Below are 26,028 nucleotides of genomic sequence, written 5' to 3'. Positions count from 1 at the left end.
ATGACATATCATGACTTGAGTGGGGGCAATAACTGTGTTTTCCATTTTAAAAGGGCAGCTTGCTCATGTATCCTGTGCTGAGCTAAATTCTCATGCCAGTACTCTTATTATAGAGAAGTTTATATAGTTTATAAAATCATCTGTCAGACTTTCAGAAAGTAATCAATATTTCAGGAGACACCAGCCAACCTTCTAGTGTATACAGCATAATTTCTTGAACTTGTGGTTGCTGAAAGTTGACAGAAATGATGATTTCTTCTGATGCAGAAACCCTACTTTGAATAGTGTTTAGGTTTGACTTTGTTAGAAGAATCAGCATTTTCTTCCTGATTGGAAGAAGTAAACTATTCCCAGATGCCTTACTTTTTTCTAACTAAACGATGAACTTTCACAATTTATCTAATGATTAGGTCAATTAACCCAAGCCTTGTGATTCACTTGCAATCTAAACAAACAAATTCCAACATATATAATCTTATAAAACTTAGGTTGTCCTATAGACATTTACATTCCTGGCAATCATACAAGAAATGGTAGCTAACATATTAGTATATTTCTATCATTTCTAGTTAACAATAGACATTGTATAAATATGTATGAATTTAAATAAATATAAATATTTCCTTTATCTTATCAGCTAAATCTTTTTATTTTGCTTATTGATCCATGGAACCAAGGACATTAAATATTTTGTAATTTGTTTCCTTCTATAGCATTAAAATGGAAAAACTCAATAAAGGCTTTAAAAATAGCAAAAACTTATTTCCCAAATAAAATTCTATTTTATATTCATTGTCCTATCATGAGTCTAAAACTTGAGACCTGTAATTTCTGTATACTACCAATTTGTCCTAATGATTTATGAGTTTATTGTTTTTATAGACTTCTTTTTTTTGTGAAATTGAAGCCATATTACTCTGGTGCACAGAGCCAGATGCAAAGTCCTGTCTCAGGTATAACTAGGAGAATGGAGAAGGCTCAGATGCTCACACAGCTCTCTTCCTCATTTCCCCATCCACTGCTCTTGTCTCTACCATGGGATGTGCCAGCAAACTGAGTTATGATTCTCTTTTCCTTTTTTGAAAATGTAACTGGCTTTCATAACAAAAATATTTTATGCACATTTTATTTGATCTTGTCTAATCTCTGATGTTTTCTTAACATTTGCTTTAATTTTAATAATTCACTCAGAATATGTAACATCTGTTCAAAATATTTGAGCAAATCAGTTTTATTGATATAAATCAACAAACCAATTCTAATTCAGGGAAAACCACCATATAATTCTTCAGCTCATCAATGAATCACTGTGAAGAGACTTACACTTGAAAGGCTTTTAATTTTTCTATAAAGTTCCTTGAAACAGATGTGAAAATTCACTCATCTCCCACACTGTCTAGTTCAAACAGCTGTAATTATTTCATGGATTACACTTGACCGAAATGAAAGCCCTGGGATTATTTTATCTAAGCAGATGCTATTTTCTGACATCAAAACAGTCTTTTTGCTTGATTAGTTCTTGGTTATTTGCCAGTGAATAAAGATAAAGATGTCTGTGCCTTCAGTGGTAAATCAGTTTCATTCTTCTTAGTGGCATTCTTGGGACTTGGAAGATGTGCTATATTTTTATAAGCCACCTTTAAACATAAATCTCTGTGTTGGGCTGTTGGAAAGAAAAGGCTAGGGTCTTCTCAAAAGCTTAAAATCCAGTGTTCATATAACATGTTCCTCTTTTCTTATGGTGAAAGTTAAGTGAACGAAATGTTCCTGCTTGAGGTAACCCCAGGTGAGAAATGTCAGGTTTCCTCAGCCATCTGGTCTATAGCTCAATTCTCAACACTTTCTTCCACTCACTCTGCAGTCACCTCTGCTGGGATCTTGTAGAAAGCCTTGTGAAAGGTATTGCCTTTCAGGTCTCCTTGAGAGTAGACTGTGGAGGAACTTGCTCAGATTTCACCTTCAGGTCTTCAGTTAGTCACCCATTGTGTTGACCTCCTCTGCTTTCTAATATGCTTTTCTGGTCTAACTACTTCTCCCATCTTATAGGCCCTGGAGTTAATATACACACTGGTAACTCAGATTTGTGATGGCTAAAATTATGTTCTATATTTAAATTACTGTGCTTAAGAGATCTATAAAACAAAATAAAACAAAACAGAAACAACAACAAACCAGCTTTAACCTGTAAACCCTACTTTTCCAAAGATAGAATAACTTCCTGAAATGCAGGGATAACAAGTTTTGTGTTTCTATAAACAAGCTTGGTTGCCCCAACTGTGAAGGTTTGTGTAAACTGTCTTTGCTACTTTGAGGACTCTTACCTTGTCTACCCTTTATCCCTTCCTTATCCCTACCAGTTTCACTCTCTATCACTAGAGAGGTGAGAAAGAAGGACAGGGGGGAGAGAAAGAGATAAAGATCCCTGAATCTAATTTCTTTCCTTTTGTATCTTTTTCGATCACAACTGCTAGCAAACCACAACCAATGTCTCTGAACAACTGCCAACCCTGCCTATCGGGCTCTGGCATTTATATTCCCTCTGAAATGTTCCCAGAATTCCAAATGTCATGCAATTGCAGAAACCATCTGTGGCTAGCAAATCCTTGCCTCTGCTAGAGCATGAGACAAATCGTAATCAGCTACTATAGTAAGTCCAAAGCAGCCCCATATCCCCACATTTAGGATTAAAATGAAAAGCATCTTTTTATATTTCTGTTTTTTAAAGAAACCAAAATTATCACTACGGATGCATGCTGCTCACACAGACAGGAGGTACATAGGCAAGAAGTACAAATCCTTCAAGATATATGTTTCTTAGAAGTACATGTCTATCAGGATATTTGCTACTTGCCTCTGATTAGACTAAGATGAGAAATTCATAGTCTTTGGGTTTTGCCTTTGTAAGTAACTGACTGTTATTCAGTACCATATGCTTAATATGAGTCTCAGGTATAGACCTGGCCAGTATCCATGGTCGTCACTAGTATTTGATAAAATCTGTTTCAAATTTGGCTCAAAAATCACAATAGTGGTCTTATTCTTGCCCAGAACATCTTCTTCCCTCTTCAGTTCCCTGAGCATTTTCTTTTCCCTGTGTCTATAGATAAATACAGCAAAAGCATTCCTTCAAAACCAGTTTCTAGGAGTCAATACTTGTAAAGATCAGGTTGTCAAATAAGTAATTAACAAATTATTAAAATCAAGGAAGCAAATTTTGTTACAAGAGAAATCAAAATCTCTGATGGGGCTTTTTAGTCTTATTAACAAAAGAATTTAAGAACTAACTCAAATAAAAACTCAAGGACAATTTTATTAGCATTTAAAATGCAACTCCCCTTCCCACCCTACACCTTGGCAGGCAAGCTGTCACTCTCAGCAGCTAACAACAACAAAAGAAGAATATAGAAGAGGAAGTGGGAGGAAGTTGTCCTTTAAGCCTTCGTGGAGGTTAGACACATGGCAGACAGGCAGCCACACAGAGCGAAAGAGCCAGGGAGCCCAATAATCAGAAGAGACAAGGTTCCAGCCAGCATCTGAGGAAGGAGGCTGAGAAAGGAAGAATGGAAAGGTATTGCTTGCTGATCACAAAGGACAGCTGAGCCTTACTGTGCCTCATAACAACTACACTAGGCTGCAGGTGGGTAAGGAGTATAAATTCTGAAGAAAGTACAGTGTTTTGTTAAAGGATGTGACTCTGCTTACCTCTTCATAGCAACAGGTGTTGGAAATGTGAGAGAAAAGAAAGAAACCAGTTTAATATTTGATTTATTAAACGAATCTTGAATGTTTGAAGCCAATTGCTGAGGAGGTTGTGGGTCAGTACTGGAATGTGATCCATCTTTTAGGCATTATCAATTTTTATATTGTATTTCAGTCTTCTCCAGACACTTCCTGCCTTGCAGAAATTTGGATAAAGCCTAGGGATCCAGAAACTTTCTGTCTAGTGACTGTACATTTGTCTTTATAGTCACTTCTATCCTAACATATTTTAAAAACATTTTGTTGGATTGTCACTGCAATCATGGAATAAGAAAATGAGAATGTAGCAGAGTTGAATTTGGATGTCAATGCCCAAAGCTAAACACAATGAAAAGTACACTTAGGGTGCTTCAGAACTAAGAACAGCTTTCCAACCAAGGCTGAAAGAGCAAGCTCACAGACACAGGATCAAACATAACAAAGCCAAGTAACTTTTTCCTGAACACACAGGAGGCATTTCTGCCTTTCCTGTTGCATTGAGCCAAGTATGGAAAGAGATGCTAACTTTCAGAAGGACTCCACCATCACTAATACACAAGAAATCTAGACCAACATAATTATCAATGCGTTAGCTTTCCCAATCAATTGAGATGCAACCTGACTTTGATTGCAAGAAAACACATAGTGGAAAGAAGATAAATGACTCTGGCAAGTTCTGGTTTAACCTCCAATGGTTTTTCTGTACACAAATACAAACACAGACACAGACACGCACACACACACACACACACACACACTCACACACACAAATGGAGATATGCAAATAAATTCAGTACAAATTAATTAATTAAAAACAAAAGAACCCTGAGATCACATAGGTGTCCTCTGGACACCTGCTAGGATTATGTCTGATAAAGTGAAGACTGTCTCACAAGGATGCAGGAAGGTAAAATGCCTTTCCTATGAATAAAGCCAACAGCTGTCTTTGAGATTATTAGGAATGTCTTCAGGAAGGAATTGAACCCAATGTTATATTCACTTAGGAGTTAAGCCTGCTTTATTGTTTCTTTAGCATAAAATATGTATACATGAGAAGAACATGAACTCTATATCAGCAACCTTTACAGAAAATGTTTTCATTTTGCTCAAATTCTGGAGGGAATCATTTCTCTTCCTATATCCCCATAATCTCCCAGTCTTTTTCTGCCCCAAACCATAGGCAGATTCATAAGAGAAAGTGCATACAAATGTATTCATGTATAAATGGATATCCCAGGGACCCCCAATAACCTACTGAGAATAAGACATGTAGTTTCCCATTGTTAAGGAAAGGAGATTGTTAAAATGGAAGCAACTTTGAAAGGTAGTAAATTATTATCAAGGGAGTCAGATGGACTCAAAGAGAAGGTAATGAATGCTTGAAAACAAAGTTCTCTTGGCTGTCTAGGTGAGGACATATTATGACAGGACTGAGCAACTTCATGGGGATCTCTAAGAAGAGAAAATTTCTCAATTCAATGTGATGGAATGGAATTGATCACGAAGCATTGCTAAGATGTTAAGTTTTTCCACCTTTACATAAAATTATTTCCCTTCCTTTGTAAGCCAACTTTAATATAAGATGACTGTGTCTTTTGCTAATTTCTATCTTGCTTCAGGTTAATAAGGATTAAGGCTAAATGGAGAGGTGACAAGAAAGAAAAGGTGTATGGCATAAAATTTAGGTTTTCTATTAGCTTTGTGGATTCCTATGTAAATAATTGGGACTTGCTTTTGGTATCTCCTACAGTGGAGGAGGGCTGCCTTCTATGTAGGGTTAGGTACTGTTAATTCTGAGAGACACCTTATAGGCTGAAACCCCACCCAACCTCCCAAATGAAATCCAGAGGATGAATGATGCAGATCACATATTTAGAATCAATAGAAATATTTACTTATGCCATAGACAGCATAATGAAATCAGGTTATTTGTGAGGTATTTTCAGAGGAAAGGGGCTCAGACTCTAGAACTGAGTCAAAAGTGAAAACAGTGTTTCCCACTTGGAAAGCTTTCTCTATTTTGATTGAATTCCTATCTATAAAGTGAACAGGGACTTGACTGACAAGGGAGAAACAGAAATGATAGAAAATGGGTTGAAAACATAATCCAATGCCTCAAAGAAATTGTGATGTGTATTTTCTGGCTATAGAGAAATAAGGAGAGCAAGAAGCATTACTGAGTTTGGAAGGGGCACTGGTATAGGATGTATGGCATGTTCAATCTCACCATATGAGGGTGGGGATCCTGGGGATAGTTAAATGAGATGTTTGTGCAGGTAAATAAGAAAAGATAGAGAAAGATTTAGTCACCACAGGAACTATTTGTTGAGTGGCTTCATTAATGATTCTATAGTCTTGAATAAGCTAGTATGGAACATGTATTTATTTATTTATTTATTTATTTATTTATTTATTTATTTATTTACAGTTAGAATAAGTATATAGTAGGGCTCCTTCTTTCTGGGAAACCAAGAGGATTTGCTTCCAATACATGCTTTGGGGCAAACAGGAGCCTGTGCTCTATCATATTTGACCTTATCTGATTGACTTTGAATTAGAAGCAAAGAGAAAAACATAGTGGTTGGAAGTTATCAGTCAGATTTTGATCATTTAGGCTTAATGGTGCAGAGGAGAGAAAGTCAATGTGGGGTAGTTCAGGATTTGGCCTAGGGAGGAGTGATATTATCTAAAGGACAAAAGCCCAGAAGTCAGTCTCCAGGAGGAGGAGATAGGAGTTTTAAAATCTAGTTCCAATCCCAAACAGAATGTTTTGTCTTTGAATAAATTAAACTTTCATGAAGTAACAGGAACTTAGAAATAGTTCAGGGTTGACAGAGAGGCTTTAAAGTAATTATTTGATCTCAAATTGGGGTTTTTACCCTGACATTGATAATTCAATTGCCAGATAAAAAGACACACAATCTTTACATTTATAATAAGCCTTAACACTAGAGCTTGGCAGATATCTACCCTCTAAGCTATTAGAAACTACTTCCCTTTCAATAACCCCATATTATAACTTGCTGCATTCCATCTGGGATGTTCTGAACTCCAAATGGCCAGCACTCATGGCCATATATTCATAACTCACTTAGTCCATGATGTCTCTTCTCTTCCCTCCCTATCATGGTCTCCTCAGACCCCAAGTTCAGGAATCCAAAAACCACCTATCTTTGCTCTGCACAGCTATAGACATCTTTATTCACCAATCAGGAATAATTTGGGTGGCAAAGTAACATATCCTCACTTGGATCCTTGCAGATTCTCATCTCTGGGGCAATTAAGCCCTGGGAACCAATATTTAGGATTATAGTACATAGCAGAAGACCAAACCTCCACAGAGAGGGACAGTTATAGGGACAGAGGTAAGATTTCTTACCATTTGCTTGGCACTATGAAGTTTTCTAAATCTCTACCAATTCTAGAATCAAAGGCATCATTTTGGACCATTGACCGCATTGGGCTGTCCACTCCAGTTTGACTAAGCAGCACTACCAAGGAAAACTCAGTACTTACGTTTAATATAATGCCCATGATAAAGAATTTAAATTTGTAAAACAAATAGTGAGAATCTTTAGGTGAGTTAGATTGAGTAGTACTATTAAGTAGGTCTTAAAAAAGTTAAAAAAAAAAAAGGAAGCAAATACCCTTGTGAATCTTACATTCTCTTTTGGGAAATATTCTTTTGGGAAATATGGTAAAATCCACAGTGCTGAGCATAGCTGAATGTTTACCTTTTTAAGATTCAGTAAGTTTGGGCAAACCCAAGACCTGATCTAGCACTAAGGTTTTTGGTTTATTGGCATTGAGATGGGTTAGGTCTCTGTTATACCTGACTCACCAAAGGGCAAGACACCTGGGGGAGAATTGCCAAAGGTACTGGCACTGGAGGGAAAAAAATATCTGACTACGGAGAAGGGCAGGAGCCCACATATGACAGAAATTCCTTGTGGTGAAGATGTAAAGGGCAGGGACATTTTCCAGAGGCAACACAGAGAGGCTTACCTCTCAATATTTTATTCCCACAAAAATTAAATAGTAGAGAGATGGGAGAGTTTGGGAGAGATGCACAGATGTATCATCCTTCTTAGACAAAAAAGTTTATTAACCTTGTTGGGCACAGTGATACGGATGGGAGATCTACTGTTTTGAGAGACAAAGACAAAAAGAGAACCCTTTTCAAGATCTCTTTACAGCAAGTTAGAGAGGAAGTAGCTCTTACATTGCATGGAATCAATCTGGGAGATGGGCCACCTACGACTTAGACTCTGAGACAGCCATCACAGAGATAGTGGACAGACAAGTGAGACTGGTTGTATGCTGACCACAGTCAAGGTGCCATGGATCCTAGGAGGAAGACTGTTTTGAGTTTGTTTCCAACAAAGCTTGAAGTCATCCTGTGTGAGAAGTGCTTTCTAACATCAAAGGATAGTTAGTAGTCCACCAAAGGCCAGCATTTCATAAGTCTTCTCACCTTGTAAAATTTTATGCAAAGGAATTTAAATCTTTAATCTGTCTCACCTAGTAAAACTTGTGAGCCCAAAGCTCCCCTCACCAACATTCTGACCTGAAACAACTGTCCTCTTCTCCTTCTACCCTGCTCTCCTTTATATAACTACTTCTTTAAAAATTATCCAGCTGGGAATGACTGTGTGGTCAGTCCCCAAATGAAGAGGGGAAAAAGTGAACTTTATACCCTGATGTGCTTGCTTGCTAGTCCAGTTTAACCTTTTGCAAAAAGAAATTTCCTTGTCTGGTTAATTTCACTTCGTGTTTGCTTGTTTGAGACAGTGTTTCCAATGCCTGCTTAGGGGCTAATGGGCACGGGTGGTACCATATATTTAACTTCTTCTGCTTGGCTGAACACTCTGTGGGTACTTAGGAGTATCTGGGGTCTTATTTTTTATATGTGTATCTGTTGAAAGTATTAACCACAGAGAGAAGGAGGAGAGAGACAGAAAGACAGAAAGAGAGAGACAGACAGACAGACAGACAGACAGACAGAGGCAGAGGCAGAAGCAGAGGGACAGAGCTACACTAATCTTAGGGTCTAGACTTACATATTCACAAGGCATTTTGATGCTATATCCCTTTTAAACATGTATTAATTTCTTAAACTAATTGTAAAATATCTTTTCATCAGTATAACTTAAAAGCCACAAAATCATTTGTATTGCTATCAAGACACTTAGACATGTTTGCTGTAAGTGAAGTTGCAGCGAAACCACTGAACTAGACCATTCCATGGGTAGAAACAAAAACGTATTGGTTATCAAACTGTCAAGACTACCTCTCAGGCTGAGAATTGGGGGAGAAGGACAATGGCAGAAAAACATGAGGCATGGGTCTTTGAGCAGATACAAGCTGCTCAGAATGGGAACCAGGAAACTAGTTACCCTTGCCAAGGTAGTTGACCTTTGGGGGCAGGAGGGATGGATTAAAAGAAATTTCTGGAGGATTAAGTAAGGTTTCTTACCTTACCCCATTACAAGATTTTTTTCCCTTATAAACAGACCTCCACTCACTGACCCCAGGAGATAACTGGGGGCTGTTAAACTTGGGATTCTGTTTACCCTGTCGGAGTCCATTCTGTTAAGGACACTGTCACAAATACAACCATTTTGGGCATATTCTTTGGACTTAATGTGTTGCTTACTAATGCCTACACTTAAATCTAGAGTGTGTATCTCTGTTAAAAAAAACCCAAAGTTGTCTGGCCATGGTGGCCCATGTCTTTATTCCCAGCACTCAGGAGGTAGACAGGAGTACTTTTGAGTTGGAGGCCAACCTGGCAAACAGAGTGAGTTTCAGGACAGCCAGGACTATACAGAGAAACTCTTGCTAGACTCTGATGAACCTTAGCTACCAAGATGCCCCTGCCCACAAAGTGAATCCTTAAGAGCAAGAGATCCGTGCAAAAACAAGGGGAGTTTATTATTCCAATTCACTTGGGTCATCCTGCACCCAAAGGAGAAGCAACGACCGGAGGCAGCCCCTTCAGACAGTTTTTATATAGTTTTCAGGGATAGAATAGAGCAGCAGCCACTAGGCACAATGTGATTAATAAAATAAAAATCACAAGCAGTGTGGTTTTTAAACTGATCTGATCTTAGGGAATGAGGTAGCAAGGGCTTCTCTTATCTGTGGGGGGCCAAAGGTCAGTCCTCCCTGTGGTCTTGCTGAGAAATGTAATCAGTCTCTCCCTTCTGGAGGGGAGGGGTGCCAACATTCTCCATGACCTCTCTCTCACAAGAGGGGAGGGGTCTTCATGGTCTGGGGCCTGATTGAGTTTTCCAAAGGCTCTGAGCTGACATCTTCACTCTGTCTTGAAAAACCAGAAGAAGAGGAGGAGGAGGAGGAGGAAATAAACCTAATGTTGCTTCACACTGACTAATCCTGATTCTTAGGTGTAGGCAAAATCTGGCTTTATCTGAGTAGACATGACCCTCAAACTGTAGGCAGACTTGTCAGCCTGTATAGTTGTAGTTAATACAAGTACACTAGAAAACATTGGAAAATATAATTTATACATGAGGTTTGGTTGTTTTTGTTGGTTGTTTTTTTGAAAGAATATAAAAAAGTGATTTACTTCACAAATTATTGATAGGCACATTAAAACATTGTTCTTTGTTGAATTCAACAGGAATTAATTTTCTCTGTCACTATTTGTGTTGTTGCAGAAGATCTGGATGACTTAAGGATGGAGGGTGTAACCACCCTTGTACTTTCGGGGAGCAAATTTAACCAAGGTCGTCCTACTCACCCTGCCGAGCCACAGGCCAAAGTCACACTGAACATCTGTTCAAGGTGTGCCAGGTAAAACTTATACTTGGTGTGTGGTTTATCTAAGATTTTGATGCAAAGAGGGTACTCTGGGAAGAAGATGGTTTTCCTAATTACTTTTGTTCTGACAATGACAAAGGAGTTAGTTTTGCAGTTTATCCATTGACCAACAATGAATCAAAGAGTCTAGATTGTCTTCAGTTTGAAACTGCATTGAGTCCTTTAGATTCTGCAGTTCATTCCCTGCTTGCTCTTCATTTCTTTTTTTCAGAGAAGACTCAGCAAGGTCTGAACATTCAGAGCCACCTTTAAAACAGTTTTCTAAAAAGAGTTTGTTCAGGTAGAGTTCAAATTCTGGTATGATTGGCTTTTTAGCCTGGCCTCATCCTGTTCACATCCTAGTAAGAATTTAATCAGCTTGAGGCTTCCCAGGTTTTGCAGCTGAAAGTATTCTTTGTCAACACTGCATGTGGCCCAAGAAGCAGCTTGGTCACTGCCAAGTTAGTTCTGGGCTAGAGGCAACTCACCAAATAGCACCAATTCATTCTTTTGTAGGAACTAAATCTCATTTGCAAAGAGCTTTTAAGTCTGTTTAAATGGTAAAACAAGCCTCCTAACCCTTATGTAAATGGATCAGATTATTAAGGAGAATGCAGTAGCCGGCTAGTTTTACCTCTCCTTCTTCCTGTCTGTCTGGTCTTCTGTGCTCTGTGGGAGGGGATTAGTTGCTTAGAAATAAGAAGTAAGCATTGGAAGATAAAGTCCAATTCTGTACCTTTTCCTCTTTGTTTTTTACTCCTTTGGAATTTTTATTTTAATTGTTGCTGGCTTTGAAAAATAACTAAAGGAAAACCTTCAGAAAATCGGGGAAGTTGTTTGAAGACATTAAGCAAAGAGCAAAACACAGTACAGTGCAAACAGGAGTAGGACCATCAACTGGGGCATGGAATGCTTGGTTTTATATTTGTATTAGCACTGTGAAGAAAATTAATTTTTATATAATGACCTTTCTGTCATTATAGGTCATCTATAGAAGAGGTCTTTGGCATTTTATTTTAAACTTTTTATCATTTTAATAAAGGATATGTGCTGTATGAGAGAAAGGAGCATAGAGGGTGAATTCTCAGAGAGAACTGCCTCCTGAGAAGAAATGGAGACTATTATAACAGTTAAGAACTTATTCAGTCTTACCTCAGGAGTCTTTTGTGTAGGGTCTTCTGATAGAAAGCAAGAAGCAGACCCCTCACTATCTTCTTAATAAATTTCTCCATTCAGGACTTAGCTGCATGCATAAATAGGTGCTAGGATCTAATTAGTTATATAGGGCCTTGGAAGGAGAAGAGGAAGACAGGAAGTCCTTAAGACAAACATCTTCTTGCCTCAGAGAGAATAATTAGGGGTAGGGTATACTAGGATACAGGATATTCCTTGTCCTCTAAAGCCATCTTGTGGCAATAGCTTCTGAATTCTTCATCTCCCAAGGTGAAAGAATATATTTCACAGACAAGGTCAGTAAGTTTCAGAAAATAATTTTATTATAGGTGAGAGCGTAAGAGAAAGGGGACAAGCGAAACTCACGAGTAATGGGGTAATTGGGTAATGGGGTTTTGGGGTAATGGGGTAGGTTCCAGGAAAGAACTGCCATTGTTGGAAATAGAGTTGGAGTTTCTTAGAAAGGAACCCCACAACGATAATGCTTACTTACTAGAAGGGTGTGCTACTCACAGAGGCAGAAGTACAATGAAAGCACATACACACAGGAAGTTCAATTGCTTTTTAGGCTAATGTAGGTGGTATTGTTGCCCTCTTGGCTAGCATCCCACCTCATAGTCTTTTATGATTGGCTAGTCTTAAAAGACTCAGCACCAAAGAGAGAGAGAGAGAGAGAGAGAGAGAGAGAGAGAGAGAGAGAGAGAGAGAGAGAAAGAGAGAGAAATTATGACACTTAAAACCTTAGAATTCAAGAAAGACTTTGTGAAAATATGTTTTGCAAGGCAGGGGAATTAAATTATTTGCAAAAAGAGTTTACAAAGTATGGGAGATAAAAAGATTTAAATTGCTTATTTAAAAATTATTTACAATGCTTGAAATAAAAGACAACTATTTAATTTGTGTTATCTACCACTAAAAATTCTATTTAGTGGTTAATAAGATTTTAGTAGCTTGAGATGTGTGGGGATGACCTGCTCAGTCCCCTTGTCCCACCAAGAATGTCTTCATGATTTCTCTACCATGGTGTCTCTGGTCTGGACTGGACTTCTGGGCACACTCTCAGGGGCTGGGAAAATATCTGATCATATGCCGTTCCTAGGCTGCTGTGCTCATTTGTTCCTATGTAAAAAGAGAATAAATACTAAAGATAAGAAATCAGAACATGAAGCTGTTCCTCTACACACTTGTGGTGTTTCTGTCTTCTGGCCAGGACAGAACTACTCATAGAAATGACATTTTCAGTCTAGTCAACACAGTGCTGGTTGTTAAAATGAGAAGCAGAATGGCTCCTTTCTGGAGTTTCCACCCCACACTTCCCCTCCAGTTTCTTTCTTCTGTTCCCAGAAGTACCACAAACTACTAGTTCAGGCTCCAAGCAGTCAGGGTCCAATTGCTAAAGACCAGGAGGTTTCTGTCCTTTGTGTGTCTCAATAGTTAAATTTTTGCATCTACATTATATCTTAACTTGTATTTTTCAGGAACTTCAGAGTTAATATTAATGTCCCAGCTTCACAGATAAGGACAATAAGGCACAAGGTGATTAAATAACTTGTTAAAGTAGTATTGGACTCTGAGAAAAGGAGTCAATTTTAGGTACAGACTCCTCTCTTACTAAATTTTTATAGTGTTCATTCTTTTTTCAAGTAAAACTTTATACATTCAGAAGCATTTTTCTTTTTTCTTTCTTTCTTCCTTTCTTTTAAAATTTATTGAAAATAGATTTTGTTCCCCTAGAATAAAACATCCCAGTTAAAGTTTCTCTTCACTCTCCTCCTCCCAGGTCCTCCTCTCTCCTTTCATCTGAATTCACTCCCTTTTCCTCTCTTATTGGAAGAGATTAGGCTTCTAAGGGATAATAATAAAATAAAACAAGCACAAGTTATAAAGATAAAACAAAAAACTAGCAGATTAGAACTGAGCAAAACAGAAGGAAAAGAGCCCAAGAGAAGGAAGAAGAAACTAAAACTCACTGATCACACACTCAGGCATCCCATAAGCTCATCAAACTGGAAGCCATAATATGTACACAGAGCACCTGGTGCAGACCCTTGTAGTACCCATGTTTGTTACTTCAGTCTTTTTGAGTTCATATGACCTATTCTCAGTTAATTTAGAGGGTTCTTGTTCTCTTGGTGTTCTCCATCTTCCATGAGGGTTCCCAGAATCCCAAGTATAGGGATCTGATGGACACATTCCATTTAAGGCTGTGTGTTCCAAGGTCTCGCATTCTTTGCATAATGTCTCGCTGTGGATCTCTATATTTGTTCCCATATGGAGCAGGAAGAGGCTTCTTTGATGATGGCTGAACAAGGAATTGATCTAAGTGTATAGCAGAATATAGAATATCACAAGGAGTCATTTTATTTTATTTTATTTTATTTTATTTTATTTTATTTTATTTTATTTTATTTTATTTTATTTTAGAACAGTGGCATTTAGTTTTTACCCTATGTCTCTCAGCTATATAGTCTCAGGTTTTTGGTTAAAAAGCAGTGACCTGGCGTATGCCTTAACTCAAACAGACATTGCTTGGTTACTCACATTGTGCTACCATTGCCTAGCAGGTAGTACACCACTGCAAATCAAAGGGTTTGTAGCTGGCTTGGCATTTATGTTTCTCTTTTTGTAGACTCCCAAGGACTGTATCAAAGGCATAATGACTTAGGAGTAGAAGCTCTGAGTAGAGCTGATTTACTGGCCTGATTTCTCCATGTTCAATGAGTTCTGTAGGTGTTGTCTTCAGCACTGGAGACTTGTGGATTTGTGGAGAGCACAGAGTATAGTCTTGGCCATAGTCTGGGTTGTTTGTGGATTCCTTGGGACCCCTTTAGCCAACAAGTTAATTAGATATAACCCAATCCCAATACTGGAAACTTCATTTGGTGAAAAGAACTGTATGACTGGAGTTCTGTCTGTTCCATTATTTGGTGATTTTATTTCTGTATGTATATATGTATATACATACACATGTATGTTCAATATATGTACATATTTTAAGAAAGTTCTACTCTATTAGGTTTCTATACTACCTATCAAACAGCCCTTAATTTTAGTTTTTTCTTTCTTCCCTTAATCCCCTTTCTGTCTTGCCTTTATCCTCCCATTTCAGACCCCCTCATCCAACTGTAACTAACAAGTCCATTTCCCTTTACTAACTCTGTCTCCCAAGTTCCTTACCTTCTGCCTACCTTCTGTGGTTCTATGGTTAGCTTAGTTAACCATATGTTATATTGGTTAACATTGACTTAATAGCCAAGGTCCACATGTAATCAAATACATACCATATTTGTCTTCCTGGGTCTGGACTACTGCAGTCAGGATGATTTTTTTCCCTAGCTCTGACCTTTACCTGAAAATATCATGAGTTTTTTTTTTTAAATACCCAAGTAATGCACCATTGTGAAAATGTACTACATTTTCTTTATTCAATCTCCTGTTGAGGGACATCTACATTGTAACTCTCTGGTCATTATGAATAGAGCAGCAACGAACACAGAGGGGGTTGGGGAGAGAGAGAGAGAGAGAGAGAGAGAGAGAGAGAGAGAGAGAGAGAGAGAGAGAGAGAGAGAGAGAATGTCAAGGTATGCAGATTTAGGCTTTATCCAGTACATAGAAGGGAGACAGAAAAAGAGTAGAAGAAAATTTATGTTTTCAATTAGTGGTAAATAGATCTGAGCAACTGGATTTGGGAGAAGCTTTTACACTGTATATGTCTATATCCAGTTGAAAAGATTGTATTCTCCTGTCTTTTAAAGATGTCTTCATTCTATTATGTTTTCTGGAATAAACAGCTTTGTTGTAAAGTGACTTTCTGACCCAGTGATTGATAGACCCATTTGGATGGCTCTTCAGTGAAGAGTCAATAGAATGCATTTGTAAACTTATAAGTCTCTACTGAAAACTTGAGCTATTACTCAGATCCATCTTGTAAAAACCACAGTAATAAGGAACAGAACACGTGAAAAGATCAAGGAAAGATTTAGAATTTACCTGTAGTAGTTTGAATGTAATTGGCCCACATAGGCCAGTTACATAGTCCATTACATAGGGAGTTGCACTGGCCTATACTCTTGCTGGAGGAATTATGTCACTGTGCTTGCAGGCTTTGAGCTCTCCAAACCTCACGTTATGGCCAGTCTGGCCACAGTCTCCTGCTAGCTACCTTTGGATCAAGATGTAGATATCTCAGTTATATATCCAGCACCATTTGGCCTAAATGTTGCCATGCTTCTCACCATGACAATAATGGACTGAACCTCCAAAGCTAAAAGCCAGCCCCACTCAAACTCTTCATAAAATACTGTTATCATAGTGTTTATCACAGCAATGGAAACCCTAATTGAGACAGTCTCTATAAAACCTTCTCCTGAGCATGGGCTTTGGCAAACACTTGCACTCCACTTTTCCTCCTTTCCTGTGGAATTGTATCCTAATGTTGGGGGTAATTGTGATGCTTCCAGTCTCCTTCTCCATGGTCTTCGATATTCTCAGGGATTTGTGATACCTGCATCCCCCCATGCCACGCCCAACACGAGCTCTGAAATTAGTATGTAACTAGGGACACAGGCGTGGGAAACAAAACTGATTTCAAGCAGTCTATCATCCATTACCTCCAAGTCAGCTAATGTTTAACTACCTAAGAGATGAGCCTCCTCCTCCTTTTCCTCCTCCTCCACTTTCTCTCTTCATCCTCTGCAGTGCTAGTGTCCAAATACAAGGCCTTGCATTCAATGTGCTATGTCTAGAATACCTTCTAATATGGCATTAACCCCATACATCGGGGTTATAACCTCATGATAAAACCACCTGCCTGAATTCCTCTATTCTTATACCTTCATATTGCTTCATGTAGGTTTAGGTATCAACATGACCTTCACTAGCATGAAAATATTTGAACACATCCTAGTCAGTTACCAAGATTATATAAAACTATGTTCTCTCAAAAATCAATCCAACTAATTACATTGGGACCATATTCATAATAATAGTAGTTTCTCTTGACCCTCAAGGCCTGAAGACACTGCAGAGTGCCTTTGTTTATTGGGCCAGTCTCACTCCTTCATAACCTTTGATTTATAGAAATACTGTGTACAATAATAAAGATAAGTTTCCCTCTGTCACTTGAGTATTTGATCATTTAGTGTATGAATTTGCCAACAGGCAACTCATGGCCAGAAGAAGAAAAGGTACACATGTATTAACATACACAGAGAAAATACAGAAATGAAAAGGGAAGAGCTCAAATTCTAGTAAGATTGGGAAGATTCCATACCATCTTCATCAGGGAGAAGACAGGAGAGATGCAGGTAACTTGGGGAAGAAGGAGCCTTTTGGAAAGAGGAACCACCGAAACTGTGACAGTTGCCTGTGTGTGCTTTCCTCTGGTGGACTCCCACAAACCTTCTAGTATGCTTTGCTATAGGATGAGTGGAACTTATCTTCCCTAGTTGAGGGAAACTGAGATCATTTTGGAGAATCTCTCTGTAAGCAGAAAAAGGAAGATAGTTTCTATATTTGTTCTTTTTCTTGCTTCTGTGACAAAATATTTAACAAAAGCAATGTAAGGATGGAAAGGTTTATTGTGCTCAGATCTTAAGTCCATCCTGGCAAAAGAAGTCACAACTGGAGCCATGTGAGACATCTGGTCACATTAATCCATAGTCAGGAAGTAGACAGACACAATAGCTGGTCTCAGCTCTAGTTCTAACTTTAAAGCACTCCATGCATTCCAGAACTAAATAGCTAAATTAACCTAACCTAGACAGTCCCTTATAGACATGCCTGATGCTTGATGATGAATAAAGATCTTGTCAAGTTGACAATGAACATTAACTACCATAGGGTCCCATTGCAATGTCCATTTCTCAGTGCCTTTAAGTCAACATAATATATGTAAATAACAAATAGTATATAGCATATTTTTTGGATTGTATGTCCTATGCTCCTTCAGTTGAAACTACAAGAATGGGCAGTTCCTGGAGGAAGTCCACAGATAGACGCTGGTCAGGACCCTGGAGGAAGGGAGGAATCTGCCAAAAGATCCTAGCCAGGACCCTAGAGGAAGGATTCAGGGCAAGAAGAAGTCAAGATCCTAAATGTCTCATGGTTGATCAGGTGTGGTGTATTGTGTAAAATGTAAGCTTGACTGGCTTTAGAATCATCTGGAACATTAGTGCTATAGATATCTCTATGACACTGTTTCTAGAAAGGATTAGCTGGAAGGGAAAATCCACCCTGAGTGTAGATAGCACTGGGCTTAGTCTTGTATCCAGGAAAGAATCGAAGAGGTGAGGCCATGGAGCATGGACATTCTTTTTTCTCTGCTTCCTTTTGACATGAGATGAGTAATCCCCTTGTGTAAGTTCTTACTTCCATGACACTTCAATGACACAGGGCTAAGAAATTATGAGTTGAGCATTCTGGAACTATAAGTCAAAATAAATCTTTCCTGCTTTAGTTTTTGTCAGGCATCTATCACAGTGATTAAAAAAATGAACATTTAAATCAATATACCAGTATAAGCCTCATTTTTGGCAAAATACAAAGAACCAAGTTGGATTACTTACTTTTGTGTAGCTGTGATAAAATACATGAATGAAGGTTTATTTGGGGTTTGGGTTTCACGGGAATAAGTGTCTATCACCATGCTTCTTTTTGGCTAATATCCACTCATGAATGAGTATATACCATGTGTGTTTTTTTGTGATTGGTTTACCTTACCCAGGATGATATTTTCAAATTCCATCCATTATCTTGAAAATTTTATGAATTCATTGTTTTTAATAGCTAAGTAGTACTCCATTGTATAAATGTACCACATTTTCTATATCCATTCCTCTGTTTTGGGGCATCTGAGTTGTTTCCAGCTTCTGGCTATAATAATTAAGACTGCTGTGAACATAGTAGAGCATGTGTCCTTGTTATATGTTGGAGCATCTTTTGGATATATGCCCAGGAGTGGTATACCAGGGTCCTCAGTTAGAATTATTTACAATTTTCTGAGGGGTCACCAGACTGATTTCCAGAGTGGTTTTACTAGCTTGCAATCACACCAGAAATGGAGGAATGTTCCTCTTTCTCCACATCCTCGGCAGCATCTGCTGTCACCTGAGGTTTTGATCTTAGCCATCTGCCTGGTGTAAGGTGAAATCTCAGGTTTGTTTTGACTTGCATTTCCCTGATGACTGAGGATGTTGAACATTTTTTAAATGCTTGTCGGCCATTCAAACTCCTTAGTTGATAATTCTACTTAGCTCTGTACCCCATTTTTAATGGGGTTATTTGATTGTCTGGAGTCTAATTTCTTGAGTTCTTTATATATTTTGGATGTTAGCCCTCTATCAGATGTAGGGTTTGTAAAGATCTTTTCCAACGAAGCTCAGAATATCCATGATACAACTCATAGATCATATGAAACCCAAGAAGAAAGATTACAACAAAGTGTAAATGCTACAGTCTTACTCAGAAGGGGGAAGAAATTAATCCCCAGAAATGCAGGGACAAAGAGTAAAGCATAGACTGGAAGAAAGGCCATCCAGAGACTGCCCCACCTAGGGATCCATCCCATCTGCAGACACCAAACCCAGACACTATTGGTGATGCCAAGAAGCATTTACTGACAGTAGCCTAATATACTTGTCCCCCGAGAGGCTCTGCCAGAGCCTGATCAATACAGATGTGGATATGTGTACTCAAACATAGGACTGAGCACAAGGAGAAGTTAGGGTAAAGTCTATAGGAACTGAAGGGGTTTGCAACCTCATAGAAAGAATAACAGTACCACTAATTAGGGATCAGACATTAAAACGCATGAGTCTATGGGTAATATGAGTCATTCAAACCACCACATAGGTAACTGCTCCTAATTCAGGTGTACTGAGAAAGGCAGAGATCTAATGATACTAATTAACCAGCATGAAGAAAATGACTCACTTCAGATCAGAGCTAAGAGGGGCTGGAGAGATTACTCAGTGGTTAGGAGCCCTGGCTGATTTTCCAAAGGATCCAGGTTCAATTCCCAGCACCCATTTGGCTGTTCAAGGCTATAACTCCAGTTCCAGGAGATCTTATACCCCTACACAGACACACTTGCAAGTAGAAAAAACAATGTAAATAAAACCTTTTTAAATAATAATAATAAAAATGTAACAAGATTAATCTCTTTCTAGGCATTTGTTCCTAGCAAGGAAGGGAGACATAGGATCCAGTTTGATTTAAAATTTCACTAACCTATACACATAAAGGTGATGGATAAGAAAATACAGAAATATTAATGTTAAATGGCACCACTATACCAATAACCTTCAGTACTTACAGCAAAAGTAAATTAGAAAGCCAACTTGATTTAAAGTTGGAGAACCGTGTTCTTGTCCCCACACTACTAGATGGTGACCAATAATTGTGGAAATATTCACAAAAGCTGAATACTCATCTATGAAATTAAGTTCAAGCAATCTGCTGCTAACATGCAAGTGTGAATGGTTAAGTTGGGTAGGAAACTGATAATGTTATTAATATACTTTTATGGAAAACATCCTGTTCTTGGTGCATAGCCAAAGCAATTAAAATCCTTATGCAAAAGACACATCTGCATAGGACTCGTTCCCAGTCAGAAGCTATTGCAAGGCCTGCCCAGTAATGAAACTGCTGGCAATTTGCTGCCGTTGATTGAAGTCTTCAAGGAACTCCCAACCGCTGCTCTTACTTTGGGTTTTCAAGACATCTACAAGGAAATAAATCTTCACATATTAAAAAGTCCCTGCAATGTTACTTGCTTCAAAGTGTTTAAAAGATTAAACACATTTTTTTGTACATTTTGTTGATTAGCATACTTATAATAAATCAAAGGCTTTTAGGCTTTTTGTTGGTAAATATTTCCTGTATGGTTAGGAAATTACAAACAGAAGTCAGAAGTGTTTTAGGGCCAAAGTTATCATAAGTCGGAATCACTCGTGGCTCTGTGTTATTGACATAACTTCTGTGGTTATTGACATAATCTGTAATTTTAGCAGAGATGATGGCATAGAACAACTGGAAGAATGCATAGTTAATAGATGAGTAATATCCAAAATATATAAATATTCCAGTCTAGAACATCTTATTGACCCTCCTCTTGAGTTTTTGTCTCAAGGTAACAGCAAATACGCTTGATGTCAAGATAAGCAGAGAAATGCTGGTGTGGAGTTCCCTGTTTGTAATGAAGTTTCATTCTACAAAGACCACCCCTTAGTTCTTTCTATCCTGAGTCACTCTGAGGAGCTAAATCTCATTTTGTGAACTCATGCCAGGGAGTTCCCTGTGGTAAGATGCCATTTGTTTTGATGGTGTGAGTGTTTGCATTCTTTCATGCTTAGCGTCATTCGTGAAGAAAACAGTGCTGGGAAGCTGAAAGTCATCTTAAAAGAAATTGGCTTATAGAGAGCATACAGAAAGCTGGCTCCAAAGCAGCCTCAGAATTTAGTAGAAGTTTGTTTACAAGTAGTTTGAAGATTTAAAGAAAATTTGTCTTCTATGCAACTGAATGTTCATTATTGTTTCTCTTTAGCTCCACGGTATTAAGCTTTTGTGACTAGTTGTAAATTGAACTGATAAAACAGAAATAGATTATTTTGGGTCACAGGATTATGAGGAAAGGCTAATGCTAAAGCTAACTGCAAGCTGTCCACAATAAGAGTTTTTAGCTGATACAGAGTATCTGCATAATTAATGATACATTATGTTTGGTTCACTCTGTGTACATATTGTCTTGTTGCTTTCATAAGGTTTAATTCACGAAATTTCCAACAGAGGAAATGGTGAGCTAAACAGGTATGAACCAAAAATGAAAACATTTACTTTCCACTGGCTTAAATGTATGTATTTATGCATTCATTCATTCATTTATTTATTATTTACTTCATAAAATTGACCTTCTTGACCAAAGGGGTAAAAGATTCAACTATTAGCATGCATACAATGAGAAGTTCACTCATATTCAAGTGGCAGCAATATTTAATTTGAAAATGATTGCAATCATCTGGCAAACTCTGTATGAGATACTGTGATAGCCTGTAAGAATAAAAATTAGTACTCATGACCATCAGGAACTTATTATCAGGAATCAGGCATGCTAACAAATACCAAATACGTATTATTCAGTTTCTCACTCACTATAACACAATAACTGAGACATTCATTTTCATAAAACAAAAGGGTTGTTTGTGCTTATGGCTTAGAAGATTTCTGTTCATGAGCTGTTGTATCCATGCCCTTAGACCCGTGACAAAGCAGTACTTCATATATTCCTTTACAGTGGTGAAAAACTGCTCACTTTGTAGCCAAAGAAATAATTGAGAGGAAGAGGGAGTTGGTCAATCTTATTATCCTCTTTTGCAGCATATCCCCAGTGATCACATACTCATTGAGCTCTACCTAGTCAAAATCCTGCAATCTTGTGATACTGATGCCTGGAAAACCAAGCCGTTAACAGATGTGTTTTGGGACATTAAAATTCCAAGCTGGAGTAGATGGTACAGAGATATGGATAGGAGTGCAGCATAACATGGTATTTACTCCCTGCTAGATGTGGCTGGTTACAATTTTATGGAGAGTGTTGTTATGGAATGTGCCCAGCCTGGGAAATACTGCTACATGACTTTCATTGCTCATGTCAGATCTGCATGAAGCCGGGAAGCACTTCACTTCAATTCTTAAATCAATTTCATAGTTCTTTTGATTTATAAATCAATGCAAGATTCTCTCTGACTTTGGCAATTGTTCTCAGTTCATGGTAGGGATGTACTTAGATGCACATATCCAAACCCATGCATATATCGTAATAGGCAATTTTTGTGTCATATCTTAAAAAGCAAGAGTTCAGAGAAGGAAGCACAGTGTTAAAATCTAGTTGGCCACTGCAAACTTTTAGAAATCAGGTAATCTCAATAAACTCAGTTTCTTACATGGATATGGAAGTAGAGATTTCTCTGAATTGTAGTGGGAAAGGGTATTTACTTCAGTTTCTGCTTGTATTGATTAGTTTGTCATTAACTTGACATAAGCTAGAGACACCTGAATCCAGGAAATTTCAACCCAGGGACTGCCTCCATCAGATTAGCCAGTGGTCATGTCTTGATTGCTAATTGATAGAGCAGAGCCTGGCCCACTGCACATGGTGACACTCCTGGACAGTTGAACCCTTTCTTCCAAGGTGGTCTTGCGTTCTACAACAAATGTAGCTGAATGCATGCCTGGAAGCAAGCATGGCAGAAAGCCCCCTCTACTGGTGTGGAGGCGTTCTCTCACCATTTTGTCAGACATAGAGATATTCCTAATTTGAATCCCATTATGAGAGTCTGATGTTCCTATTTAAATTCTTGCTTCTATAGTAGAAAATCATTCAATAATGAGGATAATTATTTCTATAAAACAAGTGCTTATTTACTTGATTGACAACTTAAGAGTTAAGAAAAATGTATGAATCACATTGCACAATTTAGTGCAGCTTAAGATTCCTAAAATTATTGTAAAATGAAGACATTTGAAATATTCTATATATAATGATGTCAGAAATAAATCAATTAAATTGATGTTTAAAAGTCTATGTGGCTCTTTTTTTTTTTATATTAGAGTGAATGCTCCAGTTAGGCCATAGTATCTGTTTTAGAGATTCTGGAGTCATTCATGACATGAAACTCTATGGGGCCATATAGTTTCCCCACTTATCTGAGTTATTGCTTCTATAATTTTCAACTTGCCTTCAGTCTGAGAACATTTTTGGGTTTTTTTGTTTTTTTGGATTTATTTTTTTTTTTTTCAAAACAGAGTTTCTCTGTATAGCCCTGGCTGTCCTGGAACCCACTCTGTAGACCAGGCTGTCCTCAAACTCAGAAATCTGCCTGCCTCTGCCTCCCAGAGTGCTGGGATTACAGGTGTGCACCACCACCGCCTGACCAATCTGAGAACTATTAACAAATCCCCAAAGCTTCAGATTTCAGATACTACTTTAGTTTGTCCAGTTGCTCCAACAAAGTATCACACAACAGGTAGATAGGACAAACAATAGAAACTTATTCTTCACTCGTCTGCAATCTGGAAATCCAAGGTCAGAGGTCAATAAGGTTTAATTCTTGTGAAGGTGTCTTCTAGGTTGTAGTCGACTGAGTTCTCATGTTGTCTTTCCTCTGGCCTCGTCTTGTGAGGATGCTATCTTAGTTTGTTTTCTGTTAGTCTAACAGACTACCCAGGACAGGATAATAAAGAAACACAGGATATTTTAGACAGGTGGGAAATTTAAGAAATTCTGTTAGCGTGAGGACCAAAGCTACATAAACAGGCTGGTGAGTGGGGTTCACTCATCTGTAGGCACACTTTTGTGTATTTTAAATGGCGCTGGACCCACAGCACCAAAAACAGTGTCTGGAATGCATTTACGTACTGAATAATGGCATAAATTAGTAACAAGTATGTGTGGCATATCACTTTCTAAAATTAGTAATAACAATCAGATTTTCCAGAGTGTGATACCCATGACTTTTTAACAGTCATTGAGAATAAATTGAATGGTGCTTGTTCCTATCACTTTTGGAGTGATCAGAATAGACATTGCCAGCCAATTAAATAGAATGGAGGACTTCTTAAAGTTATCCAAAAGCCAGATATTCTTCCAGAGTTACCCCTCACAGCAATTGCTTCATAAAGGATGCTCATTTCAAAAAGTAAACAAAAGACTCTTGGATCTTCAAACTGATTGTTAGACATTGTATCCGGAGAAAGGACTCATAAGTCTAGGGATCTATCCTCCTTTCTATTTGCTGATATGAAAACTGTAACAAATGGATCCTATTTAAGGATGCTTGCATTTTATACAGACCTCTAATAAAATCATTTGTGCACATGCTGCTGTTTGTACAGAAGTATCCTGAACTATGTTTTCTGTTAATAGAAAACTAAGCAGATTTAGTAAAATTAAGTTGAGTACTGATTCTTTGTTTTTTTTTTTTATAACATTAGTTTCCATTTAAAACTTTCAAATATTAGGGCTTCAGATTGGGCTAATAAAATTTGAATTTTTGAAATCTTAATAATATTTTTGCATAATTTTATCTGATAAAATGCATGTATTATTTTTATGGAGTAGATTACTAAGTCATAATAGTATATCAATCTACTACCTATTTGGCTACAGTTGTTCAGTTTTGTTTGTTTTAAACTTGCTGTCTCTCCTAGGCTGTCCTTGAACCCGATACCCTCCTGCTTTTTGCAAGTACTATAATTATAGGCTCTCACCACTTTGCCCAGACTTAAGGGATGTTTTTAATGCAGGCACAACAATACTAATGGGAAAAGGAGAGAAATGAACACAGTGCATACAAGTTGTTACTGGAGAATAGACAATATTGCTAATTTTACAAAAATTTTACAAATTGAAATATAAAAGCACTCCTTCCTTTTAGTCTATGAATCTATGTATCTAATCTCTATTTATTGGAACACAAAGAAATGTATGTTACTACTAGTATTAAAGAGTTATGTCTTTTGGTCAATCAAAGTGTAGGTAGGTAGAATGGACTTAGTGTCTTTATGCCTGAAAGTTTAAAACAAACTTATAAAAATGTTTTATATCTTTCCTTAAGATGAATAAAACCAAAGGAGATATACAGCTTTCCAAATTAGACATCTTTCTTTCCAATTTATGAATCTTAAATTTCCATTTTTGCACATGATTGTAAGAGAAGATTAACATTAACAGCTCAGTAATGCTGCAGTGATTGAATTCTCTCTCTTCTGTATCTGATCTTCCTGTTAAGCCAAGTCTAGCATCTTACCTAAATTCAATCTTCCTGGGTTGCCCTCTGTGTATAAAAAGCCCCAAAATGCACTGGGCAATGGAAAACATGATATGCCAGGCTGACTGCAGTTCCTGGGTTGGCTTGATTCTTGACACCCATGACCCTGGTTCAAAAACTGGCCTGATATTTCATGTTCTTGATACATTCTAACTCACTTTAGTTATTACCTAAAAACATTTTATTTAAAGATTTAGTCAACTATCCTAGCAAATGAATGTGTGCTTATCTTTAAGCAAATTTGTTAATAGGGTGACTGAAAATGAAACTATTTGAAAGTATTCAATATTTAGAAATTAAAGAGTCGTGGAGTTGTGGAGTTTTTGTTCGTTTGACACCAGAGGATTGTATCCATTGATAGTACAAATCAGAAATTTACTGCTGAGAATGGCAGTAGACCACTTTAATGAGAAAAATTCAAGGACCTTGATTATCATTTCTAGCGTTTTTTTCATGGGGGTCAAGAGAA

The 26,028-nt window shown here is 37.7% G+C and overlaps 1 protein-coding gene across 2 annotated transcripts in view; it reads left to right on the top strand.

The window, feature by feature from the left end:
- The window catches only part of C3H8orf34 (chromosome 3 C8orf34 homolog), a 479,559-nt gene that overhangs the window by 288,416 nt on the left and 165,115 nt on the right, over positions 1-26,028 (top strand). Inside the window, exon 8 of one of the 2 annotated variants that reach the window (XM_052175408.1) lies at positions 10,419-10,545. In XM_052175408.1, coding sequence (XP_052031368.1) covers positions 10,419-10,545 — 127 coding nt within the window. Of the gene's footprint in view, positions 1-10,418; positions 10,555-26,028 lie in introns of both variants that reach the window. The other variant, XM_052175406.1, reaches the window with a different exon arrangement.

Source organism: Apodemus sylvaticus, chromosome 3 (assembly GCF_947179515.1).
Source record: "Apodemus sylvaticus chromosome 3, mApoSyl1.1, whole genome shotgun sequence".
Classification (NCBI taxonomy): Eukaryota; Metazoa; Chordata; class Mammalia; order Rodentia; family Muridae; genus Apodemus; species Apodemus sylvaticus.
This window is presented reverse-complemented; position numbering and strand designations above follow the sequence as displayed.